Below are 26,397 nucleotides of genomic sequence, written 5' to 3'. Positions count from 1 at the left end.
TAAGTACAGTTGCCTTTTGATGTTTTTAGGCTATATCTCAGGGTTCCTCAAATCTGGCCAACGAGATCCACATTCCTGCAGAGTTTAGCTCTAACGGTAATCAAACACACCTGAGAATGCTAATCAATGTCTTCAGGATCGTTAGAAAATCACAGGTAACGTTAGGTGAGTTTGATTAAGGTTGGAGTTAAACTATGCAGCGCATTGGCCCTCCAGGCCAAGATAAACGCAATATTTACATATATCTACTAATTTAAGTGCTTAAAGTATTGTGAAATAATATTGGCGGCACCTCTGCTATCAGGATGCATCACAATACTAAAAATAAACTCATCCAGAAATCTAAAAGTTTCCATGTTTTCTATTAAGGCAACTAGCAAGTGAGCATACACCGACTGGGAAGCACACTCATCCCTTCATAGACCGCCATTTTGTTTTTTCAGCAATCCTTACTCATAAATAAATTAACCACAAGACGTGTTGCGCTAATACAACCCATAGACACATCCCACGACCTCTTACATATACTGCTGAAAGTGTTCCGAACGGATAGCCTAAATGTGCCCTTGTCCCGTCTCGTCATACTGTCAACAAGCACAGCATCAATCCTCCATCTCCTGTCCCTCACGGTCAACGACACCTGCAGCTTCCCGGATGACGAGTGACGTCAACGAGCCATCTTTGTTCATCTAATCCGAGCATCTATTTTCTATGTGTACATAGTGACAGAAGAGAGTAGCGGTAGAGCGCCCTTATTCTAAAGAAAATAACAGCGAGGCGCGGCACACCGCTGCAAATACATAAATACAAACCCTCAAAGAAACAGAACAAAAAACAAGGAATAATACCGCTTTACTAGAATAACCTGGAGAGTGCATTATTTATCCCGGAGACGGGGAGAAACGCCTGAAGCAGCGCGTCCATCCACACACGTCTTCTAGACGCACAGAAACCCCGGTTCACAATGTGAGTAGCTACGATTTCATTTCACTTAAGGTTTTTATTCTGGTTTTGAGTGTGGTTTTATTTGCTCCGTTATTATTATTATGCTGTCACTTGTTAATATAACGTTGTATATAAATATTAATATGTATGCACAAAATAATCAGGTTTCCATATTATGGTAGGTTTATATTTTATTGTATACAACGTTACGCATAATTCCACATCTGTTGCGTATCTCACGAGACCCAGTGGATTCTGACGAGCGCACTTGCTGTATTATATAGGCTAGTCTATAAATTGGCAAAAATGTTTTTTTCCATTTCAGATGACGCCGTACTAGATTTGCATCTATACAGTAAACGGCTGTCAAGAAACTAAAATATTTATAATGTAGAGGTGTTTCGCGTTATTCTGCTGTTTGGAGCGAGCGACAGCGATATAATCACGCCTTGACACCGGACTGGACTGGTTTGGTTCGGTCGCGCGCTTTTAGAATGAAAATAATAAGTGAATCGACATCACGTATTGCAGTTAATATATCTGTCCACCCAAAATCTCTGTCTTGATGATTATTTCGACGTTGATGTCAAAAGCCCACTGGGATGTGTCCCAAATAGCCCAAGGCCCACTGTATTTCAAACCTGGCTTGATATCAGTTTTAACAAATTACATTTAAGTAATGATAATAAGAATAAATATACCTCATATTTTATATAAAAAAATACACTGTAAGCTAGAGGCGTGATATTCCACGGGGGTAGGTGAACTGAGGGTCATATGTTCGGAACGATGCAGTTTTTTACGTTTTCGAATATATTATTCTCAAACCCATTCAACATGTTTCTATGGAAGCAGGCCTCGATATTCATTGATATTTGGTTAGACTGAAGCCAAATGGCTGGCACAAAGGGTGCAGGTGTTCCTCTGTAGGAGAGATGGCCTTGTACTCTAGGATTCTCTAGACATGCTGGTCTAACTGGTTTAAATAATCCAGTCTCTAAATGGCGCTTAATGATAATTCAGTAATATGTTCATATTACCAATCACAAGAATACCCTTAAAAATGACTTTGGTATTACCTCCCCTCTACTGTTATCACTTGGTGTGGAATTTGATATTTTGATATGACCATGCATACTGTTTTTATAAGGTTCTACCTTTTGCTTTCAGTACATAAAAATAGATAAATTAGTATCACTTAGTAACATCTGGTCCAGCTATTTGAGAAAATGTAAGTTGATTGTGACGCAACAATGACAGGGACTCCTGACACATGAAGGCCTTGTGTGGGGGTGGGGATGTTGTCCCTATCATTCATATGACCCTTCCTTTACCAATCCTGTGTAAAGGACAGTACAGGAACAACATATTAATGTAAAATACAGTAAATGTACAATGCTGTTTCATTCGTTTATTTGGAATTTGTCAATGAGCATAAAGAAAATTAGCCTTGCATAACCAGGCTGTAAGAGCACTGGACAAATGTTTGGTTTGTCATTTGATCAAATTCATTTTGATGAAATTATACACATTATGCTTTAAATGCGAATTTTGTTGCGTCAGCAAAAGGTAATTTAGCATTGAATCGTGCTCACAGACTATTTCCTCTGTAAGCCTGTGTCTGCTTCTTATGCTTCCATGATTGATAGATATATAAACACTTCACTTACTTAACACTGAATACAAATACATTTCAATTTACAAAAAACGATCTTTTCTGTTTATAGTTTAGTTTATTATAGTCAAATTGTAGGCCAAGAATTATGAATAGTTTAAATGTATTTTAGACATGAAAGTAAAAACCTTGAGTTGCAAGAATGTTACTGTTATGTTCTGATTGTAAGAACCATTAAACTGATACACATCAGTAAAAGTGAAGTGCTATAACATCGTTTTCATGTCAGTGAAGGTGAGAGGAGCCAAGACGTAATGTCTTAATATAGGTTGTTATTGTAAATCCGAAGAAGCGGAAGCAATTGAGAATGACAAAAAATATTGTGAGCTTTACTCCCGGCTCATTTACTCCTGTCATACATGAAAAAAAAAAAAAAAAAGATCCCAGTAAGAAAAAGTCTTAGGGGACTAAACAGGGATTATATCCAGGGATCCTTCAGAGGTGACCTTTATACAGATTTTTGTCTTCCTCTGGTGGCTGAGATTGGCATTAGCAAGGAGACTTTTTCAGAAATCCCTGTTCAGTTACTTATGAGTTCTGTCAGTTACAGTAATACACGCTGAATTTTGTTACACACCAGTCTTTACAGAAGAAAAAAACTAGTGAGGAGCTGCAGTACTTTTAACTAAACAGTTTCTTTTCATGCAACAGAGATGGCACTAGCAACATGTGATTGTATGTAACCTTGCTGGTATGATGATTATGACACATCAAGTCGATATTTATTGTGACTAATTTAGAAATGAATCTGAATTGCAATTAAATTTGGAAAACAAATACTGTTCTTATAAGAAATGCAAGCAAAACCACTATTTTTAGTAATTTAGGATAATACTAATACATATTCTTCATATTCCTAATAAGTAGATCCTCTAAATCATTGTACTAATAATACACCCCTGCTGGTGTGCAGGTCTGCCCCAGGCCCAGCAGGTGCCCCCGCCCCAGAAGGAGGTAGCCAGGGTCCCCCTAACCTCACCAGCAACCGTCGCTTACAGCAGACACAGGCTCAGGTGGATGAGGTGAGTGAACCCCATCTCTTTCTTCTTTAATCTACAAGTGCATTTTCAGAACATATATATATATATATATATATATATAAGGGATGACACAGTTTACTAAGAGTCACCTTCATCGTTTCCCAGGTGGTGGACATTATGCGTGTGAACGTAGACAAGGTTCTGGAGAGGGACCAGAAGCTGTCAGAGCTGGATGATCGGGCTGATGCCCTGCAGGCTGGAGCCTCACAATTCGAGACCAGCGCTGCCAAGCTCAAGAATAAATACTGGTGGAAGAATGCCAAGGTAAACAACACATAAAGTGCCTCGAGTAAGGCTGAAAAAGGCAATTGACTTTCAGAACAACACATCTAAATCAAGCAAATAGCTAACAATAAACCTCAAATCAGAACACCTCTTTGAAATGAAAGTCGTTTATCATTCTAACATATTTAGCTTTCAGTATAAGTACGCTGTGTTATTTCAGTACCTCAAAACAAAAAGTAATCAAATGTTTGAATGTTGCGTCTTTATAGTCAACTCTTTACTGCATTTCAACCTATTCTCCTTCTTTTTACCTCTTTTATTTAGATGATGATTATCCTGGGGGTGATATGCGTGATTGTCCTCATTATAATCATTGGTAAGTTATGACGGTATTCCATAGTAATTCCATAGATTTAATTTTTAAAGGGGTACATTACATGCCAATGGCAAGATAAAACTTAACTTTCTATGCAATGGAAACAGGGTGACCATACGGGCCATTTATACAGGACTCACCCTTGCCAGGATTTCTATATGGCCTAAAATATCCAGGTTTTGGCTGTTTGCACTGTGCAGATTGATTGTTGTATGCCATTATTTCACAAGAGCTATAGAGAGCAGAGCAGACAGCTCTTTGTTGTTTTTAAATCGCTCTTGTGGTACTTTGGTGTCATACAATGATCGTGTGCAACTTTAAGTGGAACGAACAAACAAACACATGCAGATATGTGTACCGCCTTGGTCGTTAAGATCTGAGTGCAGGTAACATGAAGAAACAGTATGCATTGTTTATTTGCATATACCACTGACATTGTAAAAATAGAAAGCTGGCTGAAAATCTGCGAACTTGTCCTTTAAGCACTCTTTACAGTCAACTTGGTATTTGTGTTTATTTTCACAAACAGGTAAAATATTCTGAGCGAAAATTGTGTTTTGAATATAGAATATCCCTTTAAAACTAAAACCGCCTTTCCACTATCTCTGACATTTTCATACGATTGTCACATTTTGCCTTCGTAGCAGTCACATGGAATGTCTTATTCGCCATTATGAAATGAATAAATAAATCACATCCGAAAATTCAGCATAAGATCAAAATCCACTCCACTACTCTCCATTAGAAATGAATGACCTCTTGTCTGTATTTTGGCAGTGATAGTGAAAAGGTGGCTTATAGAATTATGTTTCTTCTTACATACTGTTTCTCAGGTGTTGACGATAAATCTGATCTGCTTCTCTTCACAGTGTACTTCAGCACCTAAAGTGCGATGTTCCTACCCCACTCTGAGCTCATGAACGCCCAATCCTAAGCCACAGTAAAATCCCTCCCAAAAAAGATGAGAAAAACGACTTCTCACAACAATCAATTTATTTGCCCCTTCCTGAGCCCCCTTGCCCCCTGCCTCCACTGCCTCGCACCTGGGCCCCTGTCACTCGTTCGTCCTGTCCGTGAGTGTGTGGCCATGTCTCTTCTGTAAATACCTCCGGCTTTTCTGAAATACTGTTCATACTCCAAACTCCTGATTACTTGTGACAACCGAAAAAAAAAAAAAAAAGAAATCACAGCCCTTAGAATGCGATTATACAGTATATATTCCAAATGTTCTTTGTAGAGTTTTATTCTGATATAATGGTTTTTGTAGTTTGTGTGTGAGTGTGCATTTGTATATTTTTTAAGTTTTGTAAAACTTATTTTGCTTCAGGTTTAAACTACTGCCTCTTAATCTGGGTGTTTGTATCTTGCACGCTCTGTTTCACTCTTTCTTGCTCACTGAGTATCTGGTGTATTTTTGCACAAGCGATCGACTCCCTTAACTGAGGTACTGAATCAATATCCCCAGTTTGTTCTTTGTCACATGCACCCTATCTCAGACCTACACATTGCCCGCTCAACCCCCTTTCTCCTTCTTTCTCTTTCTTTCTTTTTCTCACCAATAGTACTTACTTTCTTAGTGAACTGCCACAACAGACCAATGACTGTAGATGTTTATCTTAATTTAATGTCTTCAGTGTCTTATCTCTTAAACATTCCTTAATAGCGGTGTCGAATTATGCTGTCTATCAAACATAGTAAGCGTATTTATCTTAAAGGATTCCAAAACAGGTCTTAAACTACCTTGAGTAACTGTAACGCAGTCAAACTAGGTTTTGACAGGGATGTCGAAGCTAATAATCGCACAGGGGTCGATTGCGCAGTACATGGAAAGATTTCAGAGTGTTAGTGCTTTTCGAATGGCTCAGGATCAGAATTCCCCGATTCATTCTCCTGGTAAAGATTTCGAAGCCCAGAGAGATTCAAGGCTAGAGACCGAACAAAAATTGGAAGTAGTATCATGCACAGAAAGCTTGTTTTCGAAGGCGCCTTTTAACTGGTTAGACTGCAGGTGCGAATGAGAGCGAACCACGCGCTGTGTTACTCCCTCACAGCAGAACTACTGCCAAACTGATTCATTCGTCTGAAAGCACACAGGTTGATATTAATACTTCAACATGAGGTAGGCCTAGTTTCCACAGCTGTGGTTCTCTCTTAAATCTAGATACTGCCTTTAATTTAGTCTTTCTTTTGATTTTAGGTATAGATTGTATTATAATTTTGTCTGTGAAGCAGGCAGGAAAGGGACTACTTAGTTTCAGGACTTGGCTTTGCTGCCATGTGCTCAGCGAGCACCTTTGTGTCCCTCACTATTCTCCACCTCTCTGCGTGCCTGTTTGTCAAGTTCAGCTGTAGTTTACACACTGCCAAGCACCTGAGGGGACTTTTTTTTCTTCTTGTTTTTTTTCTTCCTGGTTTGCTTCCGTGAATATATATTTATACATATGCCTCCATCAGCATCACTTTTCAGTCTCATCCGCCCAATCTGCCAACAAGAAGCGAGCCAGGCGTGAAGTGTGCATCTGCACGTGAACACCACCACCCTTCCCATTCATGTTTCTAAGTTAGCGTCATTAGCATTTCTTCTTTCACACATGATTCGGTTTGTAGCTGCTAGTTGCAGTCTGTGTGAGTATTTCGGCTCAATCGTAATTTTTTAGGCTGCTTAGACCTCGGCAGGTAAAGAAAGGCTGTTCCCGTGGCAACCTGCTTGCATTAACAGGGGGAGGGTGTAGATTAGCTGATTGATTGTGACAGGAGGCGGGGCTGTTAAGGGTGGAGCTAGAGGCATTATTCCACTGGTGTGTTTTTACATTCAATAACAATTATCCGTATGGAAAAGCCTGGTGTTTGGAGCAGAATGAACTGTAATCTTTTGTATTTATGGTTTCTGACAAGCAAACTATTTTTAATTTCATTCATTTACTCATTTTCATTTCATTTTTCTTCTTTAAAAGGAGATGGCCTTAGTTCATTTCATTTTTTTTTCTATCCCTGCATGCTCATTCACTCCTTTGTCCCACTCATGTTGAGCTATTTAAAAAAAAAAATGACCAAAGACCATATAATATCTTGCTCAAACTGCCAATTGCCATCAAAAACAGGTTAAGGGACAACATTTCCCCAAATCTCTGGTTTTTAAAAGCTCTCATCCAGCATAAGGAAACGAATTAGCCCATCTCTCTGCATTTTTTAGGTCTAAGTTTATTTTACTTGAATATTTAGGAACCACAATCCAACGTACGGACCCCAGACATAATATCTATAACAATGATAGCACAACTTCTCCTAAAGGTCTGTGTCTGTAATGCTGAATATAAAACATGAAACTATTTCTTTGTAGCTATTTAAAGAAGAAAAAAGAAAAACTAAATCTGTATTGTACTGTTGTAGTGTGGGCTTCATCTGGGGGAAGGGGCTTCTTTTTTTAGATTTTACATTTAAGGCATAAACAATCTGGAATAAGAATACGATCATATTAAAATAGATATACTATATATTATATTAGGCTCCCGGGGGTTGTCAACATTTTAAGGAGGTCTATAACTGATAGACAATATGCATTGGGGTAGGACTCAAATATGACAAGTGAATCAAAGTGTTTAAAACGCTTCACAAATCAAAAGAATTCAAATAGGGGGCTACAAACAATGTATGTGCTTTTCTGTTTTTCTCTGTGTGAGTGTATGAATACATTTTCTTTTCTCTTGGCACTAATGTATGTTTTGTTCAAAACCATGTGGGTTGAAAGGGACGGTGGGAGTAGTTTTGTCACGCCAGCCTGTTAAAGATGCTGCGTCTTCTTTATTGGGAGGGAACCAATGAAGACACAGAACAAAGCCACAGTGGTTACTCTATTACTCATGTCATACAGTTATTTAGTCCTCAGTTGTTTAAGCAGAAATTAGCTAAGGCTTCGCAGTGGTGCTCTGTGGCACAGCATCATTGTGCTTAGTCAGAAGAGGGTGTTTTTTTTTTTTTCTATAATTTAAGTAATACTGGAAAATGAACCCTGCCTTGCTAAAGGTTAGCGTGTCAAGAGTTTTTTCAGAAAGCTTGTACAGACTGGGATATCTACTTCTCTGAACTAATTGCAAGCAGTTGATGTTTTGAATGAAAAATTAAGGCATTTTTCACATGTTTGATTCTTTGAAGGTTTTTGGGACTGAATTAAAGAGTATAAAAAGTGGAATATCCCATAGAGCTTCATGGAGGTCTAGAAACACATCGAACCAAGAGCCAAGTTGCTGTATTAATAACACTTTTTGTTTCATTTGTTTATTTATTTGATTTATGGAAGTTGGTTTGGGGAGGAAAGGTTGAAGATTAGCATTACCCCTGTTCCTCTGGCGTCTTTGGAGGGACTAGGCTGGAGGATCATGGGTAATGTGGTCTTTACAGTTTTATTTTGTTGTTGTTACTTTATTTTAATTGTTTTTATTTATTTGTGTCATAGTAGTGGACTACATATTTAACAGAACGAAGTACATTGTAACAGGAAACCTTTTGGCAACCAGACATCAATTGTAGAGTAAATCTGTCAATGTCTATTATATTGATGAACATCTTGGGAAATATATATATATATTTAAATATACATATATATATATATATATATATATATATATTGCAAAAAAAAAAAAAGTTATGATGACCTGTGTTTATTGTTCCAAGTTAGAAATTAAAATGTGTGTGTGTGTGTGTTTGAAAACAATGACAACGTAAAAAAATAAATATATAATAAAATGGGTATGTGTGTTTTTTTTTTTAAGAACTCTTTGATATAAAGTATCAAAAATATTATTGAATTATGATTATGTATTTGGGAACATTTAAGCTGTGTTTTTTTGTAATTTCCAAGGCTATAAAACATGGCCAGCTTCAGCATTTGGAGAGGATTTTTACACTATCACAGAATGATAAGGTAAAACATTTATAAAATACAAGTTACTATTCACTACTGCGTCACTCTTGAATAAAATATTAATTAAACAAAGTTATCGAGTGCAATGACTTGCGGACACGGAACAACAGAAATACATGGTTATCTGGTCATGTTCTGCGGTGGAAGTACATTGAGTTACATGCATTCAGAACAGTATTAATCATGGTTCAATAACAAATAATTTAATATTGAACATGAACTTACCTTCATTTTGTACAGGCAAATCATAATTATGATATTAAAAGTCAAAGTTATGATATGGGAAAGTCAAAAATAAAACAAAATCTAAATTATTTTATAGTATAACATATTTGAAACTGACATAATTTTGACACAAATGCTGATTTATTTTGAAAGAAATTTAATAATTATGTATAAAAAGTTGAAAGCAGGCAAATAATACAAATAATACAAAAGTAAAAAAAACAATCGTTGAAATTATGAGACAACAATTATGACTTAATGCATGTCTTAAAGGGTTAGTTCATTGAAAAACCAAAATTATGTTATTAATAACTCATTAAATAAGTTAACAGCTCAAGTCATTTGTGGATTAATGCGTATTGGAAACGCGAACTGTTTAAAACGATTCAGTTAGATTTGGTGAACTAGTTCAAAAAAATCCGGTTACATCAAATGATTCGTTCGCAAACCAGATATCACAAACTGCTTTGTTTTGAACTCTCTCACAACAGACACGGAAGAGAAGACAATGATGAATAAAGTCATATGCTGAGTCCCAATTCGCCTACTTATACTACGACCTAAAAGTATGTACTTTTTTTGTGAGGAAAAAGTACATACTTTTGAGTGTGTAGCAAAAGAGTATGCACGCTCTGGGACATACTTCGATGACGTCATGCAACGTGAACGACAACGTGGTTGCCTAGTTACGCACACCACAACTGTTAACGTTTCATTCATTCTTTATGTCCAATAAAATTGTATTTACTATTCCCATCTTTTTTATAATATTTCTATAACAAATCAGAGGGATAGACATTGGGACAGACTTTTCCTACATCCGATGGATAATTTTTTTTTACACAATATAACAGCAAATATATAAGCCTATGACACATAACAAATAAAGTAAAATACCAATTACTACAGCATCTACAAAAGCATACAAATGTCAATGACCTCTACTTACTCAAAACCTTTGATTGCCGCATTTCTTTTTCCTGTGAAAAGGGCATCATTTGGCAATGCACCAGTTAATGAGGCGCTCGGTATCTTCATCGGACCCTACAAGATAAACACAGTACTTTTTTAGCACAACATAAACCCAATAATATTATGAGACAATAAAATATAACTTTAATTAGGGTTAAACATTTGAATTCTTACACTTAAAAGCTGAGGGCGCATCTCCGCTGCTGCATCCGGCTGCCATGTTTACATCACCGCAAAGCCATCGCAAAGCTCCTCCCTCCCGCACGCAATGGGTTGTGGGCAATATTAGCACTTAGAGTGTGCATTGATCTGCACTTCGAATTCTAACCGGAAATAGTAGACCATCCGGGTATCTTTGGAATACTCTTTTCAACATATACGATTTGGGACGTACTAATTCTAGTTTTGCATACTATTTAGGACGGCGAATTGGGACTCAGCTATAGTTTTTTGCTATTTTTGGACCACAATGTATTTTCAATGCTTCAACAAATTCTAACTGACCCTCTGATGTCACATGGACTACTTTGATGATGTTTTTATTAGTTTTCTGGACATGGACAGTAGACCATACACACAGTTTCAATGGAGGGACTGAGAGCTCTCGGACTAAATCTAAAATATCTTAAACAATGTTCCAAAGGTCAACGGAGGTCTCACTGGTTTGGAACAACATGAGGGTGAGTTATTAATAACATATATATATATTTTTTTTTTTGATGAACTAACCCTTTAATACAGCAAGCGTTTATGACTGGCTGACTGACTGTATTATCACGTGATATTTCATTACCATATGATACATGATGTCATAGTCAACCTAAACACTGACCAAATGTGAAATGAATTGCAAATAATAATGAACTCTTCAAAATAATAGCATCCTGTCAAGGTTGCATTTAACACATCATCCACAAATGTGTCGAGGTGTGATCAACTTCCACCGCGTATTTGAGCAGCAAACTCAGGGAGTCGCCTACAGTCATGAGCCATGGTCCTTACACGCCCTCCTCGTGTGTCCGCGGCAGGTGGACGGACACGCTCGGTACACTCCAACACGAGGAACGAAGCATACCACTCCCAGCGAGTGCGCTGAAGTTGCAGCCACCAAAAAAGACGCGCACTTACATACGGTGGCATTTCATCGTCGCATAGGTAATTATTCACACTCACAGAATCATTTATTTGACTTACATTTAAAAAAATGACAGTGTATTAGTCTTATCTAGTATAAGCAAAAAGCCCTTATGCGCCTCTACAGCAGTTAGTACGGTTTTGAAAAGGGCAAATTAGGTTTTATTGTTGTTCCTCACGTCAACAGATGGAGGCTTTGCTACAACGTGACATTCACAGCCCTGCCCACATGGCCAATAGCAGCGCGAGTTTCTCTTTGAGGGGCGGGGTTCAATTCTTTGCAGTCGGGGTAATGGCAGGTTAGGAGCCAATGCGAGATGGTTTCGGGAGTCGCTCGTTACACGTGAAATTTGTTCCCAAACAAGAATGATGATGGTGTGCGTGCACGGGTTAACGTCAGACAAGACCAGAGTTACAGTAATGAGCTACACTGTTGGACATGGGTCTATTCGTGTACAAGCTCTGAAAACCAGCCTAAACTTCACTTTGGAGCAACCGAAATACTTTTATGAGGTAAGAAAAGCTGCGTTTGTTGTAATAGTTGTGTCGTTGTCATAGTCTTGCATCGTATGTACATTTGAATCTGTATTTGTCAAAGAAACTGCGTTAAAAATGTAACTTTTAGTCTTTGTTGTTATTTCTTGATGGCACTACGGATGTCTGATCACCAGTAAAACATTTGATTGTAATTTTGGGATGTGCTGAATGACCTTTATATATAAGGCAATTTGCATGGTCCTTTGACTGTACAATATATATATATATATATATATATATATATATATATATATATATATATATATATATATATATATATATAGTCTATTTTTGACAATAACTTGTAATTTGCAGGTCTGTATCAAAATGCTTTTAATTTTCAATGTTTGCATGATGTCAGTAATTCCACAGCTCTACTGATAGAGGGCTGGCGTTCATCTAAAACCCCTAGATTGAGGTGTATTTAAGTTTAGTACAGTCAGATCATAGGTAAAGGACTTGACTAGTGAGTCTCAAAACTATTGAGATTATTTCAATAAAATAAAAGGATTTATAAATTGATTTTTTTATATAAATGTGTGGTGTTATTCTAAAAAGCTTACTTCATGCAAGATACACAGAGGTGGTATGTGCACTGAAAACTGAAACTTGGCAGGGTCAGGGAAACAGGTGAAAACAGAAAACAACAACAACATCAAGAGGGGAAACCTACTAATATTTCCATTCCATAAAACGTTGAAAACATCTTAGTCAAATGCATCTTTCCACACACATATAGTGTTTTTAGGTTACCCATGAAAGCATGTGTGTACTTTAGGTTTTTATCTTTCTTTTGTGCCATACAGATGCTTCATGGTTTTAGATACTTCAGGACTATTGATTAAAATTATTATCTACAATAATGTTGCCATAGTTGCTGGGTCACTGTTTAAAAAAGAAAAAAAAACCCAAGTGATGTATTTATTATTTTAGGAATGAGCAATTAGGTAGTTCAATATTTCCTTTGTTCTAATGGAGAGATTTAATGTGAAATGCGAAATAATGTCACGATATAGTACTTTTTTTTTCATTGACCCTCCCACTTTAAAATGTGTTAAGTTCATGGCTCTGAAATTCAAAAATAATTATTTTAAGGACAATACATCAGAATGAGTGAAAATCTGTGTGGTTTTTTAATGCCATTATAGGCCAGGATTAAAATGCAACACTCCACATTTACACAAAGTGTGACAGAACTCACTATTCTCTGTGTGCATCTTGAATTTTTTTTCATGTCTCTTCATATCTTCACGTGTGCAATTGTTGATTATCCTGTTTTTATCATTATTTCCCACCAGATGGTTTGTAATTTTAAAGACGATTAAGCAGATACATCTAGGACAAAGGGACGAAGAAAAGTTTCTCGACCGTACCTATGTTTTAGTTCCCGTGCCCTGCTCTGTCAGAAGGTCCCTTACAGATGCACAAGACAGATGTAATATTTACAGTTATTCTGCTTCATTATGAGTAATGACAACTTTCAAGCACCAGTGACCTACGGCTCTCGTAGAGGGAAGGGAACAACCAATAAGAATGAAGGGGAAACCCACAGCAATGCTTCTCCCGGAATGACCAACAGCCAATCCATTTGTCCCGGGCTGGACATTTCAACAGCGCCCCAGCTGACACACTCAGATGACACAGATGCCCACTCCAGTGGGAATGACTCGGCCGAGAGGGAGAGTGAGGGACACATGGGACGAGAAACATCCACCTGCAGCTCTCACAACGGAAAGGGTTCAACCACCGAGACTACGGAAAGCAAGAGGTATGTGCCATTTAAACTGAGATCTGTTTCACATGACTTGATTTGGTAGGAAAATGGTTAAATTAATGTTAGAAGTAGTTTTTCCCAGTGTCTTTTGGTGCAGTATTTACTGCCGTTTAAAAGTTTGAATCAAGAATTGATACTTTTATTCAGCAAAGACACATTAAGTTGATTTCTACTGTAAATAAATGATGTTCTTTTGAACTTTGCATTCCCCAAAGAATTCTGAATATCATGTATCTTGGTTTCTATAAAAAAAAAATAATAATAATATTTAAAACTGTTTTCAATAATAATAATAAGAAATGTTTCATGAGCACAAATCAGCATATTAGAATGATTTCTGACGGATCATGTGACACTGAACACTGGATTAATGCCTGGAATAATAATTAAGCTTTGGATCACGGGAATAAATGATATTTTAAAGTGTAATGATATTAAGCAGTTTTTGATCAAATAAACGTAGCCATGGTGAACATAAAAGGCTTTTTTCTTTTTTTTTAAACCCATCTTCCCAGCCCGTTACATTTGAACTTGAATGCCATTGCAGGTTCATCATGGATACAAATCTTAGTCAAATGTATGAGTGTAAACCTATGTTGCTTGTCTGTAAACCACTTTAATCAGCAAAGAGATGTGTATGCCTGAGGAGCTCTGACCTAAATATAGCTCACACATTTAGTTCAATAAACCAATTACAGCAGTTTGGTTTAGCTTGGTACAGTTTGTTCCCGAAAAACCTTTTCTTTTGGAACTGGTTGAGGCGATGGCATGATGACGCTACTATTTGGGCAGATTAGAATTACATAGTACATGCAGTAATTGTTAGGAACAAGACTATTATTCGGTCAGGTTCATTTTGAGATTATTGGACAATTACTGTGCCAGATTGGCTGATTGACAGAAGTGCCCAGAACTAGTATCAGCTCCAAAATCATATATTTTAGAACTTGCCATTGCTGAACTGATTAAATTTTTACATTTGAAATGTGAAATCCTGTATTCTGTTAATAAATTGTATTAGAAATAATGGCTAATTTCACCCATTAAAATGTCTCTCCTCAGCTCAAATGGAAACAGTCCCTCCCCTCCTAGCAGCTCGGTTTCGTACAGTCTTTTGAGTGGCAGCTCGGAGCAGGATCAGCCGACCCGGCTGGAGACCCAGAGAGAGCTGCTGAAAGCCCTGCGTGAGCTAAAGATCCGCGTGCCGGCAGAATGGCACAGGAAGGGCCGATCAAGCACCCTAGCCTCCTTGCAGTACGCACTTAACTGTGTCAAACAAGTCCGGGGTGAGTAGAAAACCGAAACTTAAATGGCATTTCCTTGTCCCAGCATGTGTGTGCCAATGAAAGGGTGTGTTGTGTTCATCTGTAGCTAATCAAGAGTACTACCATCAGTGGAGTGTGGAAGAGAGTCACGGGTGCTGTTTGGACTTGTCATCGTTTACTATTGAAGAGTTAGACAACGTTACATCAGAGTACACCCTTCAAAACACGGTACGACTAGACAGGTTACCTAGTCATACAGATCAGGTTGTGAGTCTTCAGAAGAATCAAATGCATGGATTCTTTCTCTGTTCTATCTCAGGACACGTTCTCTGTGGCAGTGTCGTTCCTCTCTGGTAAAGTGGTGTACATCTCGTCCCAGGCGGCCTCTCTGCTGCGCTGTAAACCCGAGAGGCTGCAGGGAGCCGTTTTTTCAGAGCTGCTCGCACCTCAGGACGTCAGCACGTTTTACAGCAGCACGGCTCCCTGTCGTCTGCCGCCGTGGTCCTCCTGCGCAGGCACTAGTATGTGGAAGTTTATTGACTGTGTGAATATAGCAACAAAGCAGAGATCACAGAACATTTTGAAAATCAGTTACAGATTTGCCATAGACTGTTATAAAGCTGCCAGGCACATGTTTTTGTGGCACACTGCAAGACATTTTGATGGGGGTGTATTTTTGAGGCATATAGTTTTATGTGTATAGTATGAGTATTTATTAAAGCCTCATTTGTGTACAGCCTCGCAGGCGGACTGTACCGAGGAAAAGTCAATGTTTTGTCGGATCAGCAGAGGTAGGGACAGCAATGGAGAAGTGAAGTATTACCCCTTCCGTCTCACGCCATATCAGCTGACCCTGAGGGACTCCGACACGTCCCACCCTGAGCCCTGCTGCCTCCTCATCGCTGAGAGAGTCCACTCCGGCTACGAGGGTAAAACAAGACCATGTCGATGTCAAATACTTCACAATTCTAAGGTTTGGGGTCAGTAGGATTTTCGATTTAATGCTTTTTTTTTTTCAGCAAGGACTAGTAAACACATGTTATATAAATGCTGCTTTCATTAAACTATTTACCAACATCAAATAAACGCAGCCATGGTGAGAATTATGCTTCTAACAAAAACATTTAAAGAAATCTTACCGACCCCAAACTTTTGATTTGAAGTGTACTTGGTGTGTTAGAAATCTGAAACTGTCTCACTGTTTTGAAAGTATAATCTTAACACTTAAATATTATGCATGTTGACAATAGGTTTCATCTAATAGATTATAATTGTTTTAAACATTCTTAATTTGTCTTTTTAATTACCGAAAACTCTGTAATTACTACTAAGCATGCATGTAACTGAAAAATCACCCTTATATAAGTGTAATATGACACTTAATTAAGCATTCTTCTATTCTTCTTTCTGGGTTTTTTTGTGTCTGTTCTAATGTATTTCTGTATTTTTACCTAACAGCACCTCGGATCCCAGCAGACAAGAGAATTTTTACAACCAGTCACACCCCAAACTGTCTGTTCCAAGAGATTGATGAAAGGTTTGCATTTTTGCCTAGAGCTGTCCCACATGTTTACTCTCTATGTCTCTTTTGAACAGTTGCATAAACCTTCTTTGGTCTCATTTGCAGGGCAGTGCCATTATTAGGTTACTTGCCTCAGGACCTGGTTGGGAAGCCAGTGCTTATTTACTTGCATCCAGAAGACAGACTCCTTATGGTGGCCATCCACAAAAAAAGTGAGTCGCTCAATCTGGAAACAGGCACGCTTCACTGGTAATTATGTGTGCAGGAGAATTCATTGATGTAGTTTCCCTTCATCAGTTCTCCAGTTTGCAGGGCAGCCATTTGACCATTCGCCCCTGCGCATGCGTGCACAAAGTGGGGAGTATTTGACCCTCGACACCAGCTGGTCATCCTTTATCAACCCCTGGAGCAGGAAGGTGGCTTTCATAGTGGGACGCCACAAAGTTCGAACGTAAGTGCTTGCATGTGCAGCTGTGCGCACAGAATACAGCACACAAGTAGCTAATCAAGTTCTCTTTCGCCTCTGCTTGTGCTGGGATGGTTTAAAATCGCTTGAGTGTGTAAACACGTTTCACTCTATTATGGTGAAATTTTGCAGTTATATTCCATGGATCGCATGTGTGCTGAACCGTACGGATCAACTATGATCCATTAAGCCCCTAAAGTGGTCCCACAAATCCTGTCTACCATCCCTTCCCTTCTGTAGGAGTCCATTGAATGAGGATGTGTTCACTCCCCTGGAGGACGGGGAGGTGAGAATCATGTCCCCAGATGTGCCACAGCTGAATGAGCTGATCCACAGGGTCCTGGTGCAGCCTGTTCATGCCGGCAGCTCACAGGGGTACGGCAGCCTGGGCAGCAGTGGCTCGCACGAGCACCAGCACAGCGCCAATTCCTCATCTGAGAGTAACGGACATGCTTCCGAGGACCAGATCAAGCCCAGGAAACCAGTGAGGGACTTTCTCTTTTTTTTCAGTCAAGATGTACAAATAACAGTATTGAACACCAACTTACACTAATATGCAACGTGTCGACGTTTATTTCCTCATTTCTTTCTAGATGACGTTTGAGCAGATTTGTCAAGACATGCACATGGTAAAGGCCAACGGACAGCAGGTCTTCATTGACTCCCGAAACCGGCCACCAGCTCTCAAACAGAGTAGCTTAGGTAAACATAGTTGATTTGTCAATAACAAAGACCTGACTTTATCTATTCAGCCTGAGGTCACACTTGCTTATCACATTTGAAGTGACATGATTCCTGTCATATATTAGAAGCTCTGGCGAATGCAGCAGATACAGCAGAGGCCTCTGCTAGAGAAGGTCTGGCAAGTTTAGCGCTGTCCAGTCCACCCAGGAAGGAGCTGCCCTCCGTCTACTCATACCAGCAGATCAACTGTTTGGACAACATCGTAAGGTGAGTCTGTGTGTCTGCCGGTACCAGTTAAAAAAGATTTTTGTGTGCTTTTATTTTTTTCTCCAATTCCATCTTATTTTAAGAGAGAAATAAAAACAGGTGAAGTTTGAATAATAATTAATCGGTATAGTATTTGAGGTATGTGTATTGGATATATGGTATATCATTCTTTCACTTTTTTTTCTTCAGATATCTGGAGAGCTTTAATGTCCCTGGCACAGTTAAGAGGAAGTGTGGTTCATCTTCCTGTACAACGTCTTCTACCTCTGATGATGATAAACAAAGAGAAGGAGCTGGAGCAACTGAAGGTGAGTAAAGGATTGCTAAAGGATAATGGGATTTTCACCCAGCACGTCTTATAAGTATTCAGAAAGTCAGAGACAAAGAAGCTGAGACAAACCCATACAACCAACCACCATTGGTATTCTTTCATTATCAGCTAGTGACTGTGTATGTTGTGTGTGTAAATGTATGAAATTAAAGTTCACTTTCTTTCATTTAGACATAGCAGAGACTCTTGTGGTGACCGAGGGTTCGAAGGTTGTCCCTGCAGCACCAGCACACACCCTAACCCCGCTGGCTCTGCACTGCAAGGCTGAAAGTGTTTTCTCAGCCACTTCCCTATGTAGTTTTAGCAGCACCATCGTCCATGTTGGTGACAAGAAGCCACCTGAATCAGGTCTGAACACTTTTTCAATTATATACATTGTTTGTCTTATATTCCATTAAATGAATGACTTTGCAATCTCAAAGCAAACAATCGAATTTATTTGATCTATATCCAGACATTGTTATGATGGAGGAGCCACCAAACACCCCAACACCTTCTACATCAGTCCCACCCACCTCTGTCACCTCTCCCATGCCCACGAACCTCCAACAGGCCGTGTCCCCCACTGCTGCTGTTCCTGAGAAAGAAAAGGAGAGGGAGAGAAGAGGTGGAGGTAATACAGGGAAGGGCCTCACAAAGGCAGTGTTATCTGCACATACCCAGCAAGAAGAGCAAGCTTTCCTCAGTCGTTTCAGAGACATCAGCCATCTGCGGATGGTTCAACCCAGCGGGTCACCACAGAACAGACACATGTCTACACCTGGGGCAAAAGGTAACACCATTGTAGAGTTGTTCATAGGTTGAATTTGTCTATCTGACTTTCTATACCGTCGCCTTTAATATTTGGCTTGTGCCATCTAGGAGTGAACAGCTCCCAGAACTATCCTTCTGTGGGCAACAGCAGCAGTCGTCGGTATGGTAGAGGTGGGAAAAGACAGAAACACCAAGTAGATGGCAACACATCAGACAGTCCCTCCCCCTCTGGATCTAGTCCCTACAGAGGATCCAATCCTGGAGCAATAAAACCCAATCTCCCCTCAGTCCAGCAATCTTCCACTTCTTGGCCACCATCTGCAACATCCCTGACTAGTGGTACTCCCATGATGACCTCCTTTCCCCCAAGCTACATGCCTATGTTCCCCATTTCATCACCTTTCTCAATGCCCCAAATGGGAACAGATCCTTCCCTACAAGAGGGAGTCCCTAGATTCCCCATGCAAGGCTTTCCTCCAGTGATGCCACCAGTCATGACCTTCATGATGCCCAACTATATGTTTCCACAACTCTGTAATCCAGGACCACTGTTAAACCCAGCCAACTCGCAGTTTGTTGGTCAACTGCCTGCCCAAATGAACCCCTTGGGCCAGTTCCCTTCCTCTATTGTTGGTTTACCGTCGTTCAATCCTGCAATGGGCCAGTTCAATCCATTGGGCTCCCAAATGTATCCCGCCATGCCTACAATGATTCCCCAGCAATTCTACAACCCAAATCCCCTGTTCACTTACCCCAACTCTTCATCAGTGCCAGCAGTAAATACCAATACTGCACCACATGTGCAGTCTCGCTCCAGCACACCCCAGTCCACTGGGCAACTGGCTGGCGAGAGGGAAGGGTCTGGATCTCCTCTGTTTCAATCCCGATGCTCCTCCCCACTCAATCTTTTACAACTTGAGGAATTGCAAAGCAACAGAACGGACACTATGCAACAGACTCCACCCCCAGGGTGTGGAGGAACACAAGGGGACGGGACTGTGGTACAAAATTCCAGCAATCGCAGCAACACCAAAGATGGCAAACTCAATGACAATGTAAGAATTAAGAACCTTTTAAAACTCATTTGTTTTTCATTACCTTGCTTCTTTGCTAACTTTGAGTTAACCTCCTTAGTCTGAAGTCAATGAGTCCAACCAGGATGCCATGTCGACCTCCAGTGACATGCTGGACCTACTGCTGCAAGAGGATTCCCGCTCAGGCACTGGCTCTGCTGCCTCAGGTTCTGGGTCATCAGGGTCAGGGTCATTCGGATCTGGATCAAATGGATGTAGCACATCTGGAAGTGGCACTAGTGAGTACTTTTTACTCATGAATGCTTTATTCTTAAAGTTATAGATCACACAAATATCACACTCATACTTATATCATTGAAACCTGTATGACTTTAGTTCTGTGGGGGAAAATAAATGGAGAAATTCTAAAGAATTGAACTAGTTGTTTTTAAACATGCCTGTTTTTTTTTTGTTTTTTTTTTTACTTTTTGATCTCAGGGAGCAGTAATACTAGCAAGTACTTTGGAAGCATTGACTCATCAGAGAATGATCACAATCATAAACCAAAATCTAAAGATATTGGAGGGGAACAGTTCATAAAGTTTGTCCTACAGGACCCTATCTGGCTCCTCATGGCGAACACAGATGACAAAATCATGATGACTTACCAGATTCCCGTCAAGTAAGGCCATTTTACCAGATTGCTTAGTAGCCCAATCACATTCTAGCCTAACCTAAATGAATATCGGCTTTGTTTTGACCAACTCCTGGAAATCTATCGAAGCAAACTTCCTTTGCCTTTTATTTACAATTTGAAAAAATCATGTCCAAAGACCTTGAGTAGTTGGTTCTGGTCCTTAATTATGAGTTTGGATATCATAATTAAAATGTGATGTTGGTGGGAATTTTAAATGACTCACTGGACAAATTTGTATACTTAATAGAAGTAGATTTAAGTGTAGCACAAACTATGCCAGAAGAGGACATTCATTTGTATTTGTGTGTGTGTGTGTGTGTGTACAGAGACAGAGAATCAGTACTTAAAGAAGACAGAGATGCACTAAAAGCTGTTCAGAAGCATCAGCCTCATTTTACTGAGGAGCAGAAGCAAGAGTTAACTCAGGTCCACTCTTGGTTTCAAACCGGCTGCCTACCTAAGGCCATCAATGTTACGGTAAGTAGCTCTGAGAAAAAAAATAAAAAAATCTAGATTTGTATACCATCTGGAGTATTGGTAGCTTAGCAGCATGCTAGCATGCAGTAGTGCTATTTTATGTATCTTACGTGCATGTTATTTTATTTCTTCACAGTCTTGCACAGGATGTGTATCTCCCCCAGATTCCTCGTTCCTTACTCCATTCGATTTGGACTTCCATGAGTTGGATCTCAGCATGGTTTTGAGAGAAGAGGCCAAACAACAAGAAAAACTTATCACAGTCGAGACAGCCTTACCCTTGAGCCCAACTTCATCTGATAATGAACAGAGAGACAATCAGACCAGCACAATCACTTAGAAGTGGGCCGTGGAGGAGCTGGAAGTGACATCATCAGCGAAGGTGAAGCGGGATTGCAGACTGCTGGACAGTGATTGGTTGTGTTCCTGCTTCATAGACTTTTGGGACCAAGTTCAATTTGGAACATGCTGAAAGGGTAGACGGTTTATAATCAGAATGTATGGCTTATTTTTACATAATTCTTTATAACTACAAATAATTTGTAGCTTTATAACCAGGTCTCTGAATAATAAAAGGACGAAGGGAACAAAAAACTTTCATCGCATATAGGAGCAAATTTTAAATGTAAATCAATTGCACATGGTAAATGTTGTTGTTGTTGCACTATGTTCTGCTTTCAGGTTATTCATGAGTCTGCATGGTATTATCTATCCTATGACATGCACTGTTTTATAATTAAACTGGATGTGAAATTTATGTTTGAATTTCACATAAGTTTTAAGTTAGATGTAGTCTGAAATTTGCCTCTTTTCTTTTACTTGCACTGTTGCAGTATGGGTTTCCAGTCTGTGTCAGTTCTTGAGCCCTTTCACATGGTTGCCAGAAATTGTGGATAGGGAAAATAGGTTCCAGTCTGACCCTAACAGCTTGCTGGTCTGTAACCAGGAACCCGGGATTAGGGAAATGTTGACGTCTTTGACAGTCTTATTGAGCAATGTAATAATGTTGGCTTCCAGTTGGTTAATTTGGAATTTATTTTTCCTGGCCAAGAACTGGGTTTGCCACCAGAATGCAAAGTATTTTGGTGGAAAAGAAGCATGATAGGCCAGAAATATTTTCTTGACAAACTGCCGATACATTGCGAGTCGTTGTCTGACTTGTACATACTTTTACTTTTTATTTTTATTTTGCGTTACTGTGAAAGTAACTAACCTCAGTTTTCATGGGGGTAACTTGCCTTCAAATGTGTTTTTTTTTTTTATGTTGTGGTTTTGAATTGTTGCCTTAGACATTTAAAATGCAATGACGCTCAAAATTATGATTGTGTGCTAAAAGTATTTGCGTTTATTTTGCACTTATGTTTCTTCAATCCATGGTGTCAGAATCACAAACCCCATTCTTTTTTTAAGTAGCCTTAAAATATGTATTTATTTGTCAATATCAGAATAACAGGATATGATTTTAAAAGAACATGTAAAATATATATTTTTGATTATTTAAAAATATAAATGCACACATTTTAAGAAGCTTTAGAAGTCCATAAAATGGAAATAATTGTCTGGCAGAGAATTTTGCTCTGTTGTGACAGTTCATTTGCCCTTATTTTGAAGTGCGATACAATTATATTTTAAAACCTCTCAGCTGAGCTAGTGTCTTGTTTAGTGTAAATAAAAAAAATCAACAACAAGATGACTACTTCCCTTTTTTCCTGTTGCCCTCAGATTTATTTGCGAGGGTTTTACAAAAGCTTTTCTGTGAAAGCAGACTGGCCCAATCAGTTTACATGCAGTACTGTTCTGTTTAAAAAACTGTTGAATGTGCATCGATTGTAAATTATTATTTATTTTTACAATTGCTGGACCTTGAGTCATTTTTTTTTTTTTTACTTAAACATGCTTGTAAGTGTTTATTGTAAAATTTTATTTTTTGCTTTGAACATAAATAAAGAAATATGTTTTTAGTAATCTGTTTTGGCAACTGGTGAGTTTTTCTTCATTAACTTGACTGAATTGATTGTCTTAGCCACTAGAGGGTGTAGTAACATATCTAGCAACATCCCCAATTGTTTTCACATTACTTGAATTATCTTCACCCAAAACAAATATTTCCAAGGTTTTGACTCCTCTGTCATTTTCAGAAAGAACACTATTTTCACAGCCCAGGTTGTTGATATCAATGTGTGTATTTCTGTCTGAGCAAGGCGACTGAAGGAGAAAGGGAGCATTCCACTTTCTCTGTCAGCTTTTCTAAACTCAAATCTGTTGTTTTCCTCCTCAGCTCAAGAATGCAGTTCAGAGTGTCTCATGACTCTCGTCTCCATATCTCAAACTGTCCAGAGTAGCAAAACTGTCAGGTTTCTGTAAACACTTCTAGTTAATCTCTGTGAATATTTACATAGACATCTTTGAAAAAACTGAGATAGAGAAAAAGAAGCAAGGAACTGTATGTTGTCGACATTGTGTGATAGAGGTTTTCTTATTCAAACCATAATGAGAGAGGAGATGACTGTAGTGGCATGTTTCATCCATAGACTGTATAAAAACATCATCCCAACAAACTGTTTGCATAATATGTTCTGCATGGCAGTTCACTTTTCATTTATATCAACAGACTTTTAAACACTTTGAGAGAGTTTTTCCTTTTTTTCCTCTCCCTTGTGTCATTCCAGACCTCCTTTCTTCCACTGAGCACAAAAGGAAACACTTGGAAGAATGTTCATACTGCTCTTTTCCCTACAGTGACAGTGCAAGTTGACTAGGAGCTGTCAAGCTCCAAAAAGCACCTTAAAAATCAATATATTGTGCCATATTTGACACCAATAACACTAAACATCAACGATACCTGAATCTGGTATCTAGACAGTTAGTTAAAGACATCAGTTTGACATTTCTGAAGAGCTCATAAAATAAAAAAAAAATTTGGTAAAATTTTAAGTGAATATTAATTACTTATCTATGTTCTACAGACAAAGCAATTTTACAGTATAAAAAAAATTATCAGAATTATTTTTTTTTATTATTATTATTATAAGAGTAAATTTCATTGTACAGTGAAAAACTACAATGGTACAATTTTTATTATTTGAAATAGAGTAGCATGAACATTCTTTAAAACCTCTCCTTTTGTATTGAACAGAAGGCATACAGGTTTGGAATGACATTAATGATGGATAAATAATGACAGACTTATAATTCTTTAAAAAGTCTTCTTGTAGCCTTGTTTTATATGTCAGGCCATAATAATTCACAACTCATACATTTTTCATACTTAATGTTCATACTTAACTCTTTCCAAATACATAAATTCATGTTCTGCTGCTAAATGTGATGATGAAATATCAGAATTGCAAAACCTCCCCCCAAAAACTTAAATAAAAATGCCCCCTGCCCCCCCACTTCAAGACCTCCGTGTATAAATAAAACATCCCCCACCTTAGGATAGAATTATAGACTTGGTGGGCCATTTCTCATCGGGTCTCTAATTCTGTCCTATCCCTTTGCCAAGAATACACTGATGGATTGTTTTTGCAGTGATACTCGAACCCTTGACCTTCCTCCAGGTCATTGTTGGCTCAACACCACTCCCCTCCTCCCTCCATAGGCTTCACGTTCCATCCACCCCCAGCAAAGTCCCACACCACCACATTCTTGTGCTGTTGCCTGTCATCACAACTCCAATCACATCCCAGAGAGCACAAACACAACCGGAGGCCAAGCACAACACATTAACAGCATCTACAGTCGATTCACATGATACAGTTTAAATGTGTTTTCATTATTGTGCAAGCCTGGCTTTGTACTTTCCTAACGATGCTTATGTTTACTGTAGATCTTTTCCTTTGTTCATTCATTAAACTATGGTGATTATGTCCTCATCCTTGGAGAACTGCTGATCTGCTGTGATCTATCATGAGATTTATATTTCTGAAGGTTTTATGTGAATGACGATTGAAAGGCCAGAGCTACACCAGAAAACCATAAAGGGTAAATTCTTCAAGCAACATGACTCATTTCCTTTACTTTGACCAAACACAGATAGAGAGCATGAATGTGTTCACAAGACTGAGCTCGCTTATCCCAATTACAAGCAGAAGTGCCTTTTAATCTTAAAGGAATGTTCTGGGTCAGTGTGAGTCAAGCTCTATGGACAGCATCTATTGATTTACAACAGAATTATTCAACTAATCTTTTGTGACTCGAACATACAGTCAGTGTTGTTATTGTTAAATACAATGAAAACGATTAAATAATTGAAAAAAATATGAATTACATTTTAAATATATATATATAAATAGAAGATGAAAAACTTAATTTACCTTAAAATTATAAAATTATATAGTAAAAATGTTTTACCATTACTAAAACGTAAACTGAAAATATAAAAGCTCCAAAAAGTAACAAATATTATAATTGTATATGAATAAATTCTAATAAGTTCAAAATCCCCCCTTTTTATTTTCTTAATGCACATTGCTTTCCTTATTGTGCATAATTCATTTTTATGTCCTATAAGATTGTTGCTGCCTTTGAGTAAATAAAATGTATGAAATACAAGGTTGCAATTACCTTTCTTTTTTTTCTTTTTTTTTTTTTATATATATAATTTGAGGTGGAAACTGATTTGTGTCCTTTCAAAAGTTCTCCAGAATGAGAATATCAGATGCTCCCCATAATAACACTTACAGCTAACAAGTGACATTTGTGATTCTCTAGCTGCTGTTATTAGCATTTTACTAGTCGAGGTAATACAATATACAGCACTTCCTCAGGCTCTTCCCGATAGCAGATGGAGCAGGCTGCAGATCACACCTAAAACCTGACAACCTGAGCAGCACGGAGAGCTTCTCTTGAAAGACCTAATCAAGTAGAATGGCTTTCATTTCCAATGGCTCCCACACACAGAGTTTGTGTTGCATTTGTTTCTTTCTCCTTCCTGCTTTTGTTGATGCAGCATTTCTCCCTTTGGCCTAAGTCAATGAGGCTGTTATTCAATCCAAGGTGAACATCTGGCTCCGATTAAAGCCTCTCTTTGCTAGTCCCCCCATAGCGTCACTTTCCCACTCCCTCTACTCTTTCCTCAGCATCCCGCCTCCAAACC

At 38.6% G+C, this 26,397-nt stretch overlaps 2 protein-coding genes across 2 annotated transcripts; both read left to right on the top strand.

Annotated features, from left to right (window-relative positions):
• Positions 1 to 574: 574 nt before the first annotated feature.
• Positions 575 to 7,294, top strand: vamp2 (vesicle-associated membrane protein 2). The gene is made up of 5 exons (XM_026219580.1): positions 575 to 966; positions 3,534 to 3,642; positions 3,766 to 3,924; positions 4,210 to 4,261; positions 5,131 to 7,294. Coding segments are annotated over exons 1-5 (339 nt in total). The 5' UTR covers positions 575 to 964; the 3' UTR covers positions 5,148 to 7,294.
• Positions 7,295 to 11,639: 4,345 nt separating this feature from the next.
• per1a (period circadian clock 1a) lies at positions 11,640 to 23,221 on the top strand. Its single transcript, XM_026219579.1, has 20 exons — positions 11,640 to 12,026; positions 13,349 to 13,818; positions 14,887 to 15,110; positions 15,196 to 15,317; positions 15,409 to 15,610; positions 15,827 to 16,018; positions 16,548 to 16,626; positions 16,717 to 16,823; positions 16,909 to 17,062; positions 17,318 to 17,561; positions 17,671 to 17,779; positions 17,887 to 18,028; positions 18,218 to 18,336; positions 18,531 to 18,707; positions 18,814 to 19,131; positions 19,221 to 20,167; positions 20,247 to 20,424; positions 20,624 to 20,807; positions 21,149 to 21,299; positions 21,436 to 23,221. The coding sequence occupies exons 2-20, from the start codon at positions 13,514 to 13,516 to the stop codon at positions 21,637 to 21,639; spliced, it is 4,158 nt and encodes a 1,385-aa protein (XP_026075364.1). The 5' UTR covers positions 11,640 to 12,026; positions 13,349 to 13,513; the 3' UTR covers positions 21,640 to 23,221.
• The last annotated feature ends 3,176 nt before the right edge of the window (positions 23,222 to 26,397 follow it).

The sequence above is a fragment of the Carassius auratus genome, chromosome 35 (genome assembly GCF_003368295.1).
Source record: "Carassius auratus strain Wakin chromosome 35, ASM336829v1, whole genome shotgun sequence".
Lineage (NCBI taxonomy): Eukaryota > Metazoa > Chordata > Actinopteri > Cypriniformes > Cyprinidae > Carassius > Carassius auratus.
The sequence above is the reverse complement of the archived record's forward strand: the minus strand, read 5'-3'. Positions and strand labels throughout refer to the sequence as shown.